The sequence below is a fragment of the Brassica napus genome, chromosome A7, assembly GCF_020379485.1.
Source record: "Brassica napus cultivar Da-Ae chromosome A7, Da-Ae, whole genome shotgun sequence".
NCBI classification, from domain to species: Eukaryota; Viridiplantae; Streptophyta; class Magnoliopsida; order Brassicales; family Brassicaceae; genus Brassica; species Brassica napus.
Window position 1 is genome coordinate 14,901,945 of NC_063440.1, and position 18,868 is coordinate 14,920,812.

At 33.9% G+C, this 18,868-nt stretch overlaps 2 protein-coding genes across 3 annotated transcripts; one reads left to right on the forward strand and one right to left on the reverse strand.

The window, feature by feature from the left end:
* Positions 1-7,886: 7,886 nt before the first annotated feature.
* LOC106352578 (SNF1-related protein kinase regulatory subunit beta-3-like) lies at positions 7,887-9,541 on the reverse strand. 2 transcript variants are annotated; one of them, XM_013792200.3, is made up of 4 exons: positions 9,310-9,541; positions 9,041-9,076; positions 8,539-8,593; positions 7,887-8,455 (listed from the first exon to the last, which is right to left on the reverse strand). In XM_013792200.3, the coding sequence occupies exons 3-4, from the start codon at positions 8,566-8,568 to the stop codon at positions 8,138-8,140; spliced, it is 348 nt and encodes a 115-aa protein (XP_013647654.2). In that variant the 5' UTR covers positions 8,569-8,593; positions 9,041-9,076; positions 9,310-9,541; the 3' UTR covers positions 7,887-8,137. The 2 variants fall into 2 exon arrangements, with proteins under 2 accessions (XP_013647654.2, XP_048592825.1); XM_048736868.1 differs by lacking the exon at positions 9,310-9,541 and having other exon boundaries at positions 9,041-9,300.
* Positions 9,542-12,726: 3,185 nt separating this feature from the next.
* On the forward strand, positions 12,727-16,192 carry LOC106352577 (ABC transporter G family member 3). Its single transcript, XM_013792199.3, has 10 exons — positions 12,727-12,885; positions 13,216-13,740; positions 13,817-14,355; positions 14,435-14,548; positions 14,630-14,758; positions 14,872-15,063; positions 15,134-15,220; positions 15,296-15,568; positions 15,660-15,767; positions 15,873-16,192. Exons 2-10 carry the CDS (start codon positions 13,236-13,238, stop codon positions 16,125-16,127), a joined length of 2,202 nt encoding a protein of 733 aa, XP_013647653.2. The 5' UTR covers positions 12,727-12,885; positions 13,216-13,235; the 3' UTR covers positions 16,128-16,192.
* The last annotated feature ends 2,676 nt before the right edge of the window (positions 16,193-18,868 follow it).

Here is an 18,868-nt window from a genome sequence, read left to right on the forward strand (position 1 = left end):
CTGAGCGTTTTGGTAAGTTCTTATGTCTGATTTTTCTTCATTTGGTAACTTCTTGTTGTATAAAGTTCTTACTTTTTTCCCAAACTAAAACTCTCCAAACCCACTTTAATCTCTTTGACTTGAAAACACCAAACTTTATATGAATTTTTCAATTTTGTCTCATGTCTTTGTTACTAATCTATTTTTTTTTGCAGGTTTTTAATTAGATGGTACTCATCTTCCACTAATTTAAAGGTAGATCTATTATTTTTAGATATGTATTTTTGTGTGTTCTATAAAGGTAGATTTATCTAATCTTCCATTCATTTTTTCTGTTTTTAAGCCATTTGAACGTTTTTGAATATGCAGGTTTTTCAGATCTGGATTTAATATGCAGGTTTTTCAGATCTGGAAGACTTTTGGGACGACTTACTTGTTAGTCGTCTGGAAGTCGTCTGGAAGTCGTCTGGACTTCCTAAAAGTCGTCTGGACTTCCTGTAAAGTCATCTGGAAGTCGTCTGGAAGTCGTCTGGACTTCCTGTAAAGTCGTCTGGACTTCCTGTAAAGTCGTCTGGAAGTCGTCTGGACTTCCTGTAAAGTCGTCTGGACTTCCTGTAAAGTCGTCTGGACTTCCTGTAAAGTCGTCTGGAAGTCGTCTGGACTTCCTAAAAGTCGTCTGAACTTCCTGGAAGTCGTCTGGACTTCTTAGAAGTCATCTGGACTTCTTAAAAGTTGTCTGGTCTTGTCTACTCATCTACTCAAGTTGTCTGGTCTTGTCTACTCATCTACTCAAGTTGTGAATTGCATGTATACTCTTTTAGTTGTGAATTTTTTGTAAAATCAGTAATAATATTTTCCAAGATGTATTAAATGTGCTAACAATGTGTTTACACATTTACAAATCAATGAAATAATAGACTTCAGTAGCCTTTTTCTTATCTTTGGATCTCTCATATGCAATAATAAACTCCAATGGCCTTTTTCTCATCATAATAAACAAGAATGTTGGTAAGAGATGGAAACAAACAATAGTAACTAGTCAAAGCATATCATATTTTTTATAAGTTTGCATTGAAAAACTTAGTCAAATTTAGTAAAACTAAGGGAGAGAACATATTTTGTAAATATGAGTTTTACATATCTTGAAGTTACTTATCATTCTTAAAAATACAAGTTATTCAAAAACTAACGTAGAAGACTTAAAAACTAGTGGAGAAGACGCGGACGACTTCAATCTAAGTTGTCTAGACGACTAAACTATATGTCGTCTGGTCAACGCAGAGGTTATTTTTGCAATTGACTTTGAAATCTGTTATTTCGGACGACTGAAAGTTAAGTCGTCTACTATTGTTTGGTTAAAAAAAAACTCCAAAAAAGCTAGACGACTTACATTTCAGTCGTCAGAGGTTAGTTTTGCATTTGACTGGATTATTTCAGAAGTTTGACTTTTTGGACGACTTACATTTCAGTCGTCTAGTGAAAATTAAAATAATAATATTTTTTAAAAGTAGACGACTTAAAGTTAAGTCGTCGTAGGTTAGTTTTGCAATTGAAAAAAAAAAACTTCAAGATTTAATTATATACAGACGACTTATAATTCAGTCGTCCACGAGACGACTGAAATGTAAGTCGTCTAGGATTTACGAGGTTTGACCAGAATCTCGGAAAAAAGTCCTGGACGACTTACAATTAAGTCGTCTGGTGGACGACTGAATTATAAGTCGTCTGTGTATAATTAAATCTTGAAGTTTTTTTTTTCAATTGCAAAACTAACCTATGACGACTTAACTTTAAGTCGTCTACTTTTAAAAAAATATTATTATTTTAATTTTCGCCAGACAACTGAAATGTAAGTCGTCTGGGGAAGTCAAACTTCTGAAATTATCCAGTCAAATGCAAAACTAACCTATGACGACAGAAATGTAAGTCGTCTAGGTTCTTTGGAATTTTTTTTGAATCCAAACAATAGTAGACGACTTAACTTTCAGTCGTCTCAGGTTACAGATTTCAAAGTCAATTGTAAAAATAACCTCTGCGTTGACCAGACGACTTCCAGGTAAGTCGTCTACAGCCAGACGACTGAAAGGTAAGTCGTCTACAGCCAGACGACTTCCCAAGTAAGTCGTCTGACGAACAGATCTGGAAAAAAACTCGATGTCATACCTTAAATTGGTGAGATAAGTTCCTTAGCATACATAAGGCTTCTCCAAGCACACAGAATCACAAACGAAAGTCACCCACCCATAATTGTTAGCTTCTATGACTCTATGAACCATAAAAAATTTAGAATCAAAATCTTGGGTTTTTTTAGCTCATTGTGGAGAGAAATTGAGAGATATGTTGTGTTTAGTTCACAAGAATGGAAAAAGAAGAAGGGTAAATCGATTTTGGGAGCATTAAGAGCTTCAAATTGGTTGTTCATGGTGGTTGTGGTATTGATGACAATGGCAATCTTGTAATTACTTGAAGATGATGAGGGTGAGAGAGTAAAAATGTCATTTTCGAAAAAAAAAAGAAAAAAACAATTGATGGCATTTTCGTAAATTATATGAACTTGTGGGGTGAATAGGGCAAAACCAATTTTCAAAAAAAAGGGAGGTTAGTTTTGTGTTTGACTTTAAGTTGTAGGTCAATTTTGCAAAAATCCCGATATTTAATTTGGGTGGATTAAGTAAAAAAATAGTACACATGACTAAAGACTATATCTAAAGTTGTGTCTCTATTTTAATAGTATTGATGGTATTAGGTTCAATCAAATCTCTAGAGTTAATGTTCACAATTTTGTTTTGAGATATTATTAGTTTAATATAAAATACATTAATTAAAAAATGATCCAAAAAATTATATGTGAAATCAACCATAAATTATGTTTTAACAGTATAAATTTAGTATTGGTTACAAATATATTCTGACGTATGTCTTGTGCATACACTAATAGTATCTTAACTGATAAAAATCGGCGGTAATATTAAAGAGAAAGCGGATTTGGATCGATTTTTTTTTTGTAACATGTTAAGCTTACTATTTTTTGAAAAACATACAATATTGTTGTTGAACAATTTATTACAAGGAAAAAACAAAGAAAAAGGAAAAAAAATTAAAGAGACCTAAGGCAGATACAAAGAGCGAATGGAAAGGTAAAGTCACACAAAGAAACTGAACCATCTGGCGGTGGAGGAAGTGACAGGAGACGATCCCTTATTGAGCGATCAACTCTGGAAATTGTCGCAGCTTCGGAAGATGGTGATTACCTGAAGATGCGGTGCTTCCTCTCTCTCCATAGATTTGGATCGATTTTTATTACACTAAAGAAAAAGGTGTATCTCTATCGAACCAAATCGCATGTAGATAACATAGAAACATACCCACTAATCATATATATTTATCAGAAAAAGCAAACCCATTCACTACGAATATTTCTGACAAAATCAGCTAGTGTAACTTTACCCATAATAGTATTCTTGTTTAATCAATTATATACAAATACAACGCATATATATAGAGCTGCTAATATAGATAAGTAAAAAGTATTGTCTTTAATATTCAGGTGAGTTTCTTTTTTAAAAAATGTTCAGGTGGGTTGAAGTCTGTAAATATTCTTGTTTAATTAGTTATCCATTGGCGTATATGTAGAGCTGATACTTGATAGTATAGATAAATAGAAAGTAATATGGTGTTCAGTATTCAAGTGGTTTGAAGTACTTTGTAAACCCAATGTACTCTCTGATGCTGTCACGAGGATCTGGTCTCTCTCTATATATATTTAGTTTAAGTGCTTGTTTTTTTTTTCTCTTAAATTAATCGTCCACTATCTCTCCGATAAAACGTATTTTGTTTTAGAGTAAAGATAAATAGCATTTGAAAAAAAAAGATAGAATTTGAAAACTTTAGGAAAAAAGGTAACCACAATTATTATTAGACTATAGTATCATGTACTCATCATACCAAAACACATTGCTAGATTTTTTTTTTTAAAAAAACACTTGCTAGACAGTGGCGGAACTAAAAATATTCTATATTAGAGTCATAATATATAAATTTGATTTTAAAACTTGATAATATATGATACTAACAAAAATATTTTTTCTAGTGGGGCATATGACAACATAAACATAAATTGGTAAATCACATCTCTCTTATTAAAACATAATCATTCATTTGCATTTTGTAAGATTTTAAATTAAATACACCATTCTACTATAAAGTAATCATGTAAAAAATATTATACTACTATATATTTTCAAACAACACAATAATTGATTTTGTATCCAAACAATATAAAACATTATAACTGACTAAAACATTCAAATAATTTATGAAAACGTTGAAAATAAGTATACCTTATTTCATTTATATTAGGAAATTTTTAATTCTATCACATGTTTGATACCACTTTTCAAATTTACCATTATTAAATTACTATTTTCATAAATACCCTAAATCTGTGATATAATAACACTAAGCTAATTTTTTTAAATATTTATAAAACATTTATAAACTCAACCTGACCCCTTAATACTAATCCCTAAAATTTAATCCTTAAATCATAAACCCAATTTGTTAGTATATTTTTGATTGAGGGTATTTTTGAAAAGTGTTATCTAATTTGTGGCATTTTGGACAATTTCTCTCAAAATGTATTCAAATTTGTATATGTTAGCAACCTCAGTTATTTTTGTATGCACTAATTTACAATCTAATAAAACATTATATAATTTACTTAAGTTACATAATAATTCAATAATTGTCATTACATAAAAATATAAAAAATAATATAAACACTATACATTGAAAATAACTACATTTTTCAATAAATATAATAGCAAAAATAATTATGAATATCTTCAAAATATATATTATCTGAAGATAAATGCTTAACACTAATTATAAACAAAAAAAAATTGATTATAATGTGAACCAAATCATTAGCAAGATAAATTACACAAAATTAATGTTAAATGTTATACAACTCTCCTAACATTAAACAACATTCAATAAATTTATAAATTTTATTTAATCAATTTAAAATAAAACCCGCGCTAGTCATGATCTAGTATTTATTAAATCAGTCATTGCCAATACATTTTACATGTTTCATGGCATATAGTTGCTTGAATGCTTGAAGCAATGTTTTCTTTTGTTGTAAACTTTGAAGCAAATGGTTGGTAATAGCTAATCTTTAAAAAAAAGGGATTGATACATGTATTTATTGATGGTGGTGTGCCTCTGATCAAAGATCATTTTCATAGATTTTTCTTTATATAAACACAGGTGATATATATGTGGCTGATATATTTCTATATATTCAATTCAGTTAGCATTATTAGTTTTTATTTTGTAAAATAAATTAACAGTTTGATTGTTTTGTGGTCTGAAAACTAGTTTTTACCCCGAAAAATATACATTTAAAGGAATTTCTATGTTCAAAATGGCGATTAATCAGCTGAGAACTCGTTGCTCGTTAGCTCACCATAGCGAGAATAAAAAAAGGAAGAAGCTTATTCAGAAACAAACAAGAAAATCCTCGACGTATGTCCGAGCTTGTATGAAAGCTAGATTATCGAGTTCTTTTTTTTTACGAACCTGGTATTCGGATGCCTTTAAAGGAGACCTGACTAGCGCCTAATGACCGTCCATCGGAACTAAGCCGGGGAGCCCGCCGAAGGCATCCAGAGAGATTTTTTCATTCCATTTTAATCGACGGTGCCCGAGACTCGAATCCAGGTGGCGGAACTCACAGCCGGGCCGTGAGTACTTTTAGTGTGTATTCTTCGTGTTTTGTGTGTGTTCATCGTGTTTCGTTTGCATGTGTTTGTGGTGTGCTCGAGTTTTTGATTTAAGAACTTTAATTTTCTGTAGACATTAACAGTCGTAACCTAAAAAAAATAGGGAAGAAGATGATGTTATTTTTTATTTTTTAAACACTATTAAGATTACATTGATCAAAGATAGAAACCATACAGCTCCACGGATACAAGTATCCCGGAGAAAGGAGCTGGCGAACTTAACAAAAGTTCCCAGAAGCATAAGCCCAATTAAGGGAGACATGATGACAAGAAAAAAACATTTAACAAGATAATAATATAAATAACATTCTTTCATCTAGTTGAGCAAAAGACAAAACAGTAGATTCATAAACACGATGAGCAAAAATTGCATGCAGTCTTCGGATCCTTTGAGAAAAACAAACCGATGATGATAACTTGATCAAACCACCGTGAAGAGATACCTCCTATTGTGAATAGCCCAGACAATTGAGAACCCAAGCAACAAGAACCAGCATAACATGAAGACGAACCATTTCTAAGTCTTCAAACCGGAACGGCGTTGTCACGAAGGACTTGAAACCGCTAAATTGAAGCTTGACGAAAGTGAAGATCTCGATCAGATCAATTGGTAATGACAAGGAGCGAATCCAATCAACCCCGGATTCCACCGCATGCAAGGAACAATAAGGTAGACGATCTAACCGGAGAAAACAACAAAGACATCGCGAATCCAAACATGCAAATTCACACAGCCATACAAAAGATTCCAAGAAGATCAGATCTGCACAAGTAGGACAAAATCCCAACCAAACAACTAGATGAGAAAAGTGTTGTAACCAGAAAGATCTACAAACATCCCTCAAACACTCCGATCATGATCGGATCATCCGACCGTTGAGTAGAAGGAGAGATAATCTGTAGATCTTTCAAAACCATGATCGAGATCAACAAAGGCTATGCCCGACTCCGACTCTATGAGAGCAGCCGGAGTCGGTAATCGGAAATATGTAGAGAGAGGTCAGAGCAAATGCTTTAGAGAGATGATAACCAAGATGATGTTATTTACAATTATGTTATTCATGAATAAAAAACAAAAGCTACTTGTGTAGAATTGATCCGTGGAATAATGAATTAATTACCTTGTTTAATTTCCAATATACCAAATCATTATCCCATACATTTATTTATATTCTAAACATTTATCAGTCTTTTAAAAAGGATTTTTAGAACTAATCTTTGATTAATCAACGTTTTTTTCTTAATTCGCTAAGCATAAACTGATCGTCCAACTCACGCTTAGCGCATTCTCAGCATGATTTTGTCCAGTGGATATGCCCATGGTATGACATTTATCGTGGAACACTAGATTAAGAAAAGTGTTTGTCGACAATAATATTAGAAAGTATCTATAGGGGAGATTCGCATGAGGCCCAGACCACCTGAAAGAGACCCCAAGTCCGTACAGTCTGACGTAAATAGGTGTAGATCTTGTGAACAAGTTGATGTCAAGATGGTGCTGATGACGTGTTCAATCGAACACTTCTGATTTTTTAGCCAACTTTACCTAAACATTTCAAACAAACTTTCAACCCTTCAAACTTTAGGAAAAATTGTCAGAAAAGAAACATAAATATAGCTACTAAAAAAGATTTTTTTTTATCAAAAAGTAATAAAAGATTATTCAAGTAAATTAATTGGTCAAATTGGGCTACCCACAAAATTCCCCCAAAATTTTGACTAAAGAAAGAAAACTAGATGGGAGGAAAACAGGTTGATGATGTGGCTCCCATGAGGTGGGGGGGTGGAGCGATATACCCACGTGACACCTCGTGGTGGTTTCAATAAAAGTGCACCAAAGGGACACTCCTTGCCACGTGACAAGTGGGATCAAAGGACAGAGCCCTGGACCAACCCTAAACCCCATCTTCTGTATGGTCTGTTTAACTTTTTCTTCTATTTAATAATAATGTAATATCAGTTTCATCTCCCACTATTATATAGTATTTTACAAATCCAAATTCGATAATTTTGTTGCTTCGGACAATTATCCAATGATCCCAAAGACTTTCCAATTTGCCTGAGTCCAGTTTCTAAGTCACAAGTTATTGGACAAAGAAGTATGTGAATGATTAATGGAACTTTTAATTTTAAACATGATTAAATGCATATCTTCAAGAGAGATGTATGTGGGTTCGGTTAAACAACCAAACCTAAAGCGAGTTATTACAAACAATGCAGGTAAATTTTATATAAACGTCTACACAGATGATTTCAATCGAATTCCCTAACCTGATAGGAAGAAATTTAGTTCGGACCAGCTGGTTTTTGTATATACCGAACTGAATCCATAAAGAAACAAGCTCCCAACACTATATTAAGAAGATGCATCATCAAACATTGGCGTTTCCTCTTCTTTGGACCGGCTTGTATATCACCACAGTGACATACTTAGACCTGAACCGATGCGAGAAGCCAAGCGCTACAACGGATCTTGGGGGGTCTCGATTTTCGATATAGAGATGGTTCAGGACGACACTCTGTGGTGCACAAGGCAACTCCGTGCTACCTGTATTGCCTAAGAGAGAGTGTTGAAGATGTGGCGGTACAGCTGGAGGGTCTCTTGTCTCGTCTTCAGTTGCGGCATATACATTGTTGTAACTTGAAACCGGCGAAACAGGTACTTCAAATCCGTCAACCGTGGTGTCCTCCTAAAGTTTGAGAAGAAGATCAAAGGAACAATACTTAAGCTGAGGGAGACTATAAATATAACTAAATTTAGGAACTGGCTTACGTGATCATCATCAGGATGAGGGTTGTTCATGTTCAAAAAGATTACCACCTAGTGCCTGAAACAAATACAACCATAAAGAAGGTTAGTATAAGAATACATTGTAGGTATCATTTCTACAAGTGCAGCAGAGATGATGCAAACTCTTATCTGTGTGCAACGTAAGACTTGGTCTAATTGGTTGGTAAAATCTAGTCAGAGGGTTCCTAAACCAACAGACAAACCTAAGGATACAAAGACGCAATAGCCTTTCAAGAAAGTTGGAGCAGAGAATGTACATCCTCCTTTCTTCCAAGTTAGCAATTACAAGATTAATACAAGTTACTCATCAAGTGAAGATGTAGAAACTTAATACATCAAAGGCTAAATGAGCACCCAAGATTTAAGGCCTAAGTCCTAAATACAAACAATGAAAAGTCCCCAGAAATCAAAAACCAAACAATAGAAATAAACTGAACCAGTCTGATGAACACACAGACACAAATTATCCGGAAAAAGAACTCACCTTTACTGAAAATCTTCACAAATCCTTGAAACCCACCTGCGAAAAATCAAATGATAAATACAAAGAAACAAAGAGAACATCAACCTTACAGAAAACCCTAGAAATCAAGTTGGAGTTTTTTCCCTGAGCTGATCAACCGTAAAAGATGGAACTTTGTAACAATGGGTATTCGATATTAACGGAGATTTCGTAATCAGACAGAGAAAATTTGGAGAACGACGGAGGAAACGATGCAGCGAAGAGAGAAGAAAGTTAAGGAGGGGGTTTACTCTGTGATTGCTGGAATGCTTTTGATTAATAGAGGTTGAAGGAGATTGGTTTCGTCCTCAGATCTTCGGAACGGTCGAGATGACGAGAACAGAGACTGCGACAAGCATCAGCTTCTCTTTGTGTTGTGTGCTTATTATTGGCTCAAGTGTTGCTTTACTCTGCAAACTTGTTCTTTCCTCTGTATACATTTTTTTCCCTTCTTCCAACCAAACCACCATTTTACTTCTTACTTTTTGTTTTGTCGTCAACCTCATTTAAATTATTGAGGCCCATATAAGGCAAACACATGAACATGAAATACAAAAGCCCAAATGAAACCCAAATACATTTCCAAACACGCTGGAAGACTCTTGATAATTATCACGATATTTCATGATAAGTATTATACATGATATCGTGATAGTTTTTTTTTTGTTATACTATAAAAATGTGTTAATTACCCATGAAATGCTCCTTTGCTTGCAAAGATCTAAAGCAAAAAATATTATTTAATCGTTATAAAAACCGACATGAGCAAGTTTTATCGCGGAATCGAGTGGAGATTTCTAAAATGTGTTTTGTAGTGATTCGGCTTCCATCATATTTGGATTCAATATACTGTAGAATGTGTCAATTATGTGTATTACTCGTTCCTGATTAATGGCGAATCTATGAAATCGGTTAACTTTCGAGAGAACTTTGTCAAAGAAACTTTTTATTCCTATATGTATTTATCTTATAATTTGAAGTCCTATAGAGTTTGTGTCTCTCTGTCCAAAATAAAAATACTCTCTCAGGTTTCAAGGTTGCGCGTTGTGCTCTTTTCGTTGACGACACAATGTTCTTCTATAAAAGTAACCCCAAAAATGTTCGATATAGGCAAGGTTTCTGATGTAATCGAGTGGAGATTTCTCAAATGTGTTATGCGGCAGTTTGGCTTCCATAATGTTTGGATTCAATAGATTGGAGAATGTGTCAAATATGTGTCTTATTTTTCATGATTAATGGCAATTCCATGAAATCGGTTAACTTTTGAGCAAGGTCGCCTTAATACTATGATAGGTTCTAATGAAAAAAAAAATTAGACCTTGAAACTATTAATATTTTAAAAAAATTAAAAAAGAAATTTAATTTAATTTCTGTTAAAACTTTGTAAGAGGTTAAATTATTTTACATTATTATATTTTTAGTACACGTTGTTTATTTGTATGTAATATTATATATGTGATTTAAATGTAAAATATTCAAAAACAATTTGGTATGGGCTCTGAGGAAGTCTCATTGACCGCCCCATATATTCGACCGACTTTGTCTTTGAGAGGACTTTGTCAAAGAAACCCCTTATCTCTATATTTATTCATCTATGTTCTGAAATACTATCCAATTTGTGTCATTTTACCCCAAAAAAAAAAACTCTCTCAGGTCTAAAAGTTGCCTGTGGTGCTCCAGTCATCAACTACCTTATTTTCCTCGATGAGACGAAGTCTAACCATGCGACTTTAACATTCTAAAAAGATAAGAATGGACAATACATAAATCTTCTCAAGTGTGCTATTACCATTTCATCGAAAACTACCATTACCATCAAGAGAGTAAAAGAGGATATAAAAATCTGTCAATGAAAGTGGAATAGGAAGTGTCTTGGTCTTCCAAAACATTTCAATCCAAAAACGAGATATTTTTCATCCATTTCAGTATCATTATAATTATTGTGTAAGAAAAAATGGTCTAACACATAAAAAATAGGATGAAAAGTGTTTCTATTAAATAAAAATTATAACATGAATGAATGATAATAATTAAAATAATATAATGTCAGAAAACATGTTTAATATAAAAAAGAAACTAAAATAGGACAAAATATAAACAAACATCAAATTATAAACTAAACAAATATAATCTTCATGCTTGAAGGTGAAGAAACCACTAGTTTAATATATTCAGAACAATAAAAGGGTGATACCTGGTAATTGAGTTTTCTCAAAATATTTGCAAAGTATGAGACTGTCATCTCCAAAAAAAAAATTCTCAACACCAAATTTTTAATAATTCAAAAACATCAACCATTAAATGAGTGATAACTGGTAATTGAATTTTTTTTTCAAAATATTGGCAAAGTATGAAACTCTCATCTCTTCACTCTTCAATTTTTAATTTATTTTTTAAAATTTGCCAATGCATTTTGCTTCATTAGATAAAAAAACCCATGTTTTCAAACCTTATATGTTAATTATATAAATGCAACTTTATTACATATTTTTCAAAGTAAACTAAACAATAATTAAATAACATTTGTAAGTCAAAGTTTTAAAGACGTTTTAATAAAATCTCCAATGAGTATGTTATCTGTGTCTTTTCACCTTTTTGTTATTTTCAAATTTATTAATTGTGAAAACCCACTTCTATCACTCTTATACAAACTATATATATTTATAATATATTTGTACTAATTTTAATGTTTCTGGATAAACAAATTTTCATTTTAATTTATCTTAATAAATTTAATTTAGAGCAATATTTTAAAATTTAATATTAAGTGTTAGTTTTGAGATTATAAATTTATTTATATCACAATCCAAAATTGGTATTATTAAATAAAATATATCTTTATTTCAAATATTAAAAGATTAAAAATTTACCAAAATTTTAACTTTAAAACAGAGAAAAAATCTTTATAGAACAATTACAGTTTTTAAATGCTTCACTAAATAATACTTTATTAGCAGAAGTTAATTAGATAATAAAAGTCTTTATATATACCATTTCTAAAATCTAAAACCAACCAAAACCTTATTATATGCTTTTCATCCCAATAATTTATTTCTTGCTTTAATTACTTGCTTTTGACATATTTAAATAATGTGCTTCATTAAGAGATAAACAAAGCATTGCTGTTTCTGTCTTGCAATTATTATCTCGAGTCTTTTCATTTAACAAAAAGAAGAAAAATGTGATGCTGACTCCAAATTCAAAATTTTCGTTTCAGCAGCGCTTTAATGCAATATCAACAACAAAGTACTAGGCCACAAACCTTGGATCAAGTATCTAAAACTTAAAGGTTGAAAGTAGTATTATTTCTTCTTATAATTTTTTTTTTTTAATAAACTTTATTTTGTAAACAACAGTGCATAGAAACGAGTTTTAATCCAAAATAATAATATACATGTAAAAAAAATACATGAATCAACACATAGTAGTAGAGTACTAGTCCAAACCTTGGATCCAGTATCTAAAGCTTAATGTTGAAGTTAGTATAATTTCTTTCTATATAATATACAGAAACTTTAATTTTTGTAAACAACACTTACAGTTACATCGATATGAGTTGAATCCAAAAAAATAAAACACATGTAAAACCAAAAATATTCACTCTTTTCTTAAAACTGGCGAAAAAAGATTCTTTTTTTCTTCAAAAATTTAATAATCTAAATACTTCGTTCGGACAAAAGGTTTTCCCCATCCATACCCTTGTATTTTCCATATTTGCAGAACCCAGAGAGTTGAGAGCTCACACTCTCTTGCTCTCTCTCTTCCCAAGAAGAGATTCTCCGCGTCCTTCTCTCTCTCTCGGGTGGATCTACTTCGTTCAGATCCAGGTTTGTCTTCTCCTCTTCCCTTACTCTCACCATAACTTGTGTGTTTCTCCAAAAGGGTTTCTGCTTCTGCTAAGTAACAAAAAGCTATGAAATTGATAAAAAAAAAGGTTTTCTTTTGTGAATCATCGTGCTGTACTCTCTTCTGGGGTTTTTACTAAATTAGGAATCACTTCCATTAACTGTAATTTAGTGAGCTTATGGTAAAAGCCAGACCAAGAAGTTTTAGACTTTAATTAAATGTTGGTTTCTCATTTTATTCCTTCATTCTAATTCAAGTAATCACTTTTACTTATTGGTCTTTTTTTGTCTTAAACACTTCACTAATTGTAGGTGCCAAGGAAAGTTCAAAAATGGAGGAGATACAGTCTCAGTCAGATCTCTACCGTTCATCCTCTTCTTGTGCAAGCAGTCCCACAAGCAGAGTCCCATCAAGCCACTTCTTCTACGTAAGAAAGCCTGGTTCTCTCAGACAGCCTATCTCCTTTGAAGACTCTCCTGAATGGGATGACCCCGATGCAAGAATGGAGTATGAAGCTGGTGGTGTTGGTGTTGGTGGTGGCGGTGGAGATTCTATTAACGACGCCACAGCAACTCCCATCTCTCCTTCTTTATCCAAAATCAACAGTGGCTCAATGGCTTCTCCTCATGTCCCTGAAGGAGGAGGAGGAAGTGCCGTTAGGAAAATCGCAGGCGCTTCCATTGCTTGGAGAGATTTGACAGTGACCATGACAGGGAAGAGAAAGTATTCTGATAAAGTGGTGAAGAGTTCGAACGGCTACGCGTTTCCCGGGACTATGACTGTCATCATGGGTCCTGCCAAGTCAGGGAAGTCCACTCTCTTGAGGGCACTTGCTGGTAAATGAACTACTATTACACTTAATCAACAGTTCTTGATTCTTGTTTTCATTCTTGAATCTCAATCTTTTTGTAGGAAGACTGCCTCCTTCAGCTAAAATGTATGGTGAAGTGTTTGTGAACGGCTCAAAGTCACATATGCCTTACGGATCCTACGGATACGTTGAGAGGGAGACGGAACTGATTGGATCGCTTACGGTTCGTGAGTTTCTTTACTACTCAGCGCTGCTTCAGCTTCCAGGCTTCCTCTTTCAGAAAAGAGGCGTGGTGGAAGATGCTATCCAGGCGATGTCTCTGAGTGACTACGCGAACAAGTTGATCGGTGGTCATTGTTACATGAAGGGACTCCGAAGCGGGGAAAGGAGACGCGTCTCTATAGCTCGTGAGCTTGTGATGCGGCCTCATATCTTATTCATCGACGAGCCTCTTTATCATCTTGATAGTGTCTCGGCGCTGCTTATGATGGTGACGCTGAAGAAGCTTGCGAGTATGGGGTGTACGCTTGTGTTCACGATTTATCAGAGCAGCACCGAAGTGTTTGGTTTGTTTGATAGAATCTGTCTTTTGTCAAATGGGAACACGCTCTTCTTTGGGGAGACACTTGCTTGCTTACAGGTAAAATAAATATATTCTCATGCCATGGCCAAAAGATCACTCTCTGAAGTATTGTTGTGTGTATCCTCCTAACTTGTAGCACTTCTCGAATGCTGGATTCCCATGCCCGATAATGCAAAGTCCATCAGATCATTTCTTGAGGGCTATCAACACTGATTTCGATAGGATCATTGCAATGTGCAAAAACTGGCAGGTAACATGTTACACTAATTAAACAACTAGAGAGAATGCTTTCTTGTAACATTAGTTTTTTTCTGATGATATGAACAAACAGGACGATAACGGCGACTTTTCAGCGGTGAATATGGATACTGCTGTTGCTATTCGCACTCTTGAGGCGACTTATAAATCATCTGAAGATGCTGCTTCGGTTGAGACTATGATCTTCAAACTTACCGAAAGGGTATGGTATCATCAGTTGGTCCATTTAATAATTTTTGTTATGAACTTTTAGACATGGAAATAAATATACATCTATGTTTAGTATATCTGAGTTTCCTTTGTCTTTTTTGCTAGGAGGGCACACAGCTTAAATCTAAGGGAAAGGCTGGTGCTGCGACACGTGTTGCAGTGCTGACTTGGAGATCGCTTTTGGTTATGTCTAGGGAATGGAAATACTATTGGCTCCGACTTATCCTCTACATGATTCTTACACTTTGTATTGGCACATTGTATTCTGGCTTGGGACACTCGTTGTCTTCTGTTGCAGTAAGTCATTCTATACTCTCACTCTTCTCACCCAAGACATGCAATTTTTATCTTTTTTTTCTTCTTGCAGACAAGAGTTTCTGCAGTGTTTGTTTTTGTCTCCTTTGCCTCACTTTTGGGGATTGCTGGAATACCTTCCCTTTTGAAAGAAATCAAGGTATAACCATTTCTTCTACAATCTTTGATCACTTTGAGCTCTGAAGTTTTACTTTTTTTTTTTTTTTTTTAATAGATTTATGGAAGTGAAGCATCAAACCAGCATTCAGGTGCTTTTGTCTTCCTATTAGGGCAGTTTCTGGGAAGCATACCGTTCTTGTTCCTCATGTCCATCTCCTCAAGTCTTGTCTTCTACTTCATGGTCGGACTGAGAGACGATTTCAGCTTGTTGATGTACTTTGTCCTCAACTTCTTCATGTGCCTATTGGTGAATGAAGGTTTGATGCTCTTCATTGCTTGCCTTTGGCGAGATGTTTACTGGAGCACTCTGACTCTCATCTCTATACACGTGAGTTTTTTTGTCTTTCAAATTAATGGATTAGTCTCAAATTAATGTTTCATTCTTTGGGATTGATCTTTCATACTTGTTGTTGTTGCAGGTGATCATGATGCTCGCTGCAGGCCACTTCAGAATCCGTAACGCTTTGCCAAAACCAGTCTGGACTTACCCGTTAGCTTACATCTCATTCCACACTTACTCCATTGAGGTTTACACATTCGAAACACTTACAAAAACAAAACAAAACAATCTTTGCTTCTTTCAGGGAAAAACTCTTTAGACATTATTATTGGTTATTTTGAATGTATTGCAGGGTCTTTTGGAGAACGAGTACCTAGGGGAAGTGTTTGCGGTTGGAGAAGTGAGGAGTATATCGGGTTACGAAGCAATTCGAGGAGATTACCAGATATCTCCAGACACAAGCTCCAAATGGAGGAACATGCTTGTCTTGTTGGCTATGGCTTTTGGCTACCGTCTTATTGTTTATGTTTTACTACGTTTTGGTCTAAACAAGAATGTGTCTGCTCGTTTACTGCTTTGTCATAGGAAGAATAATAGTTCTAGGTAGAGATGATTGATTATTTTTACATTTTAGTCTTTTTGTAATGTTTGGTAGTTTTTTTTTTTTTTTTTGCTAAAACTTTGGTGGAATGTTTGGTAGTTGAAAATGAAAACATTCAACTTCTTGGTTTGAGAAAGTGTTGGAGGCCGTACAACCACCGTCTCTAGTGTCTGAGTTCCATGAGCGAAGCGGTCTAATAGATGCCCCCTAAGTTATGTATGCAAGTCCATATAGTCCTCTCCCCAGCATCCATCCGAATCCAAGCCTTGTAGATCCAAATAATAGCTAAGATAGAAAATTATCCTGGAGCAAACTAAAAGATATTTCCACAAAATATTTATATCATATATAAGATCCGCACATGGTTCTTGGAATGTTACAGTTGTGTAAACAGATAATATGTACAACCAGAAAAAAAAAAATTCTAAGTGTATATCTAGGAGAATGCAAATAACTTATACAAAAAGAGAAAATTTATTTTATTAAGAACATTTAAATGATTTTACAAAGGTTTGGAGAGAACTCGTAGACTTAGACATTTACTAGGATTGACCTACAACTTTTACCACACTTAGGTATTTATAGTACAAATTCTAAAGGTGCATTTGCACTGGGGTAACATTATGATCATGGATCTTAAAGACTTATGATTATCCGGACTGAGTGTATATATCATTTAGACGATTGTTGAAATTTTTCGCTAAATTCTTGATAGGAAATCTGGGAGGAAATTGTCTTTCCCTTTGATATGCTTAACATCAAACTTCTATTGGAAGCACCAATTTGCCAACCTAAGCAATTGGGCCTACAATGAACCTTTTGTTTGAACTAGATCATCTTCGGGAATGAAGACATATCATGGTTTTTGACCATGGTATATGTCCGATTTTAGAGTTTTTATATTATGTTTCGAGTTTGTTTAAAAGTATTTACAGGTCTAGGTGAATTTTGGAACACTGGAGATTATTGAGCTATTTAGAACATTGAAAGAAGTGATGCTTAAAAGACCAAGTTAAAGTCGATAATTGGAGATGGTGTTGATCGACAATCACCTTGGTGTTGGCCGGAACCCATGGAGATCAGACAAACCGTTGTTTAACGATGTTTCAAGAAATTGTTTCAGTGTCAAGAAGTTTCCAATAATTGCACAAGAGCCTGGCCGAGTTTTTACCCCTTTTTTTTGTGCACAAATCTTCCATTAATTTAAAGCTTGATACCAGAAAGGTAGAGTTCAATAATACAAGCAAAGTTAAACATTAAAAAGCTTGAAACAAGATAGGAATTTGGATAAGACAACTGCGAATCCGGCAAATCTAAGAAGAAATACGGATGCGTTGAAGAAGCAACTTCGAACGTGACAAAGAGCAGGAGAGACGGCAACATATGTCTTATATGTCTTGCCTTTGATAACTGGCTCATATCTTCGGTTTTCGTCGAAACGAATTCCGTTGTTTCTTCAGACCCCGTACAAATCGCTACACAAGAAAACAAACAGAGTATGGCACTAACAGGTCTCTGGTTTGAAACAAGAGAAGTATCACCTCCTTGCGAGTTTTTACCTAATATTATGGCCGAGTTTTTACCTATATTATGTTTTTTAAGCCATTTCTAGGAACACTTAATTTAGTTTTAGAGAGATTTGGAGAGACAAGTCAGAACTCATTCAGAGTCTTCTTTGAACTCCAATTTAATTTCTATCTATGCAAAGTTTTTTATTATGTTTCTTATGATAATGTATGAGTAATCTCCTTGTTATATTTGGAGACTTTTTAGGATTGTAAAGGTTTTCTAATTGATTGAATTGCTAGGGTTATCTATTGAATTTTTCATCAGGACTGCTGTTAATGCTAGTTTATAGAGTAATTAACTAGGATCAGATCATAATATTTTAGGTAGACACGATAGTGTTATTGATTACCTGAATTAAATCATGCATGAGCTAAATACTTATTAGCAAAGAGATTTGGTCTAGGAATTTAGTAAACAAATCGTATATAGAATTAAAGTTTGTCTTAAGTTTATGAATTCACAGAGAGATCTGAAATACTAGGATCTAGACATAGATAGTTTCTGCAGCCACAACTGATTAACTTTATCATTGTGATTCTGAGTTCTAGAACCGTCCATAATAAACCCTTAACATCTATTGATTGCAGTTCTGAATTATCTGTTTGATTTTCCTGGATATGGTAGTTCTGAATTTGTAGGGTGATTTAGCTATTATTTTTCATTCAAAATTCAAATAAATATAATTTTACTTCTCCAAGTGAAACTATTTGTAAATTTCGATAGAAAATCAAGTCAAAGTTCTCGAGAACCTCGGATTGAACTCCAAGAGAAGAGCCGCAGATGCATCCCCAGAACCGGCCAGTTCCTTGGGAAATAGTTATTAGGTTTCTTCAAGAGCATGATAATGGTAAAAAAGTGGTTATGGATGCTATAAACAAGCTTATTGAAAATAAATAAATAAATAATTAAGCTTATTGAAGCCATACATTAGTGAGTGCGCTTAGTTTACTCACTAGTTTGTGATGGTTTCTTTGAATGCACAGAGAACTTGATTTGTGATGTGGAATTCTGTTTCTTTTAACAAGCATTCTTATTTCTAGGTTTATAATGAACAAGGAATGAAGCCAGTAAAATGCATTGTTGGACCGAAACAATTATGTAAAATTTTCTAATCAAACTAAACACCAATGTAAAGAAAACCAAGGAATATTTGATCATTGAAATTACAAACCTATGTT

What these genes read in the sequence shown, in the direction of transcription:
- LOC106352578 (XM_013792200.3), bottom strand. Translation starts at nt 8,568, where the DNA reads ATGAACAACCCTCATCCTGATGATGATCAC. An exon ending in CTCATCCTGATGATGATCAC is followed by an intron (nt 8,456 to 8,538) that starts GTAAGCCAGTTC and finishes CTCAAACTTTAG; the next exon opens with GAGGACACCACGGTTGACGG.
- LOC106352577 (XM_013792199.3), top strand. Translation starts at nt 13,236, where the DNA reads ATGGAGGAGATACAGTCTCAGTCAGATCTCTACCGTTCATCCTCTTCT. An exon ending in CAATGTGCAAAAACTGGCAG is followed by an intron (nt 14,549 to 14,629) that starts GTAACATGTTAC and finishes ATGAACAAACAG; the next exon opens with GACGATAACGGCGACTTTTC. An exon ending in CCCTTTTGAAAGAAATCAAG is followed by an intron (nt 15,221 to 15,295) that starts GTATAACCATTT and finishes TTTTTTTAATAG; the next exon opens with ATTTATGGAAGTGAAGCATC.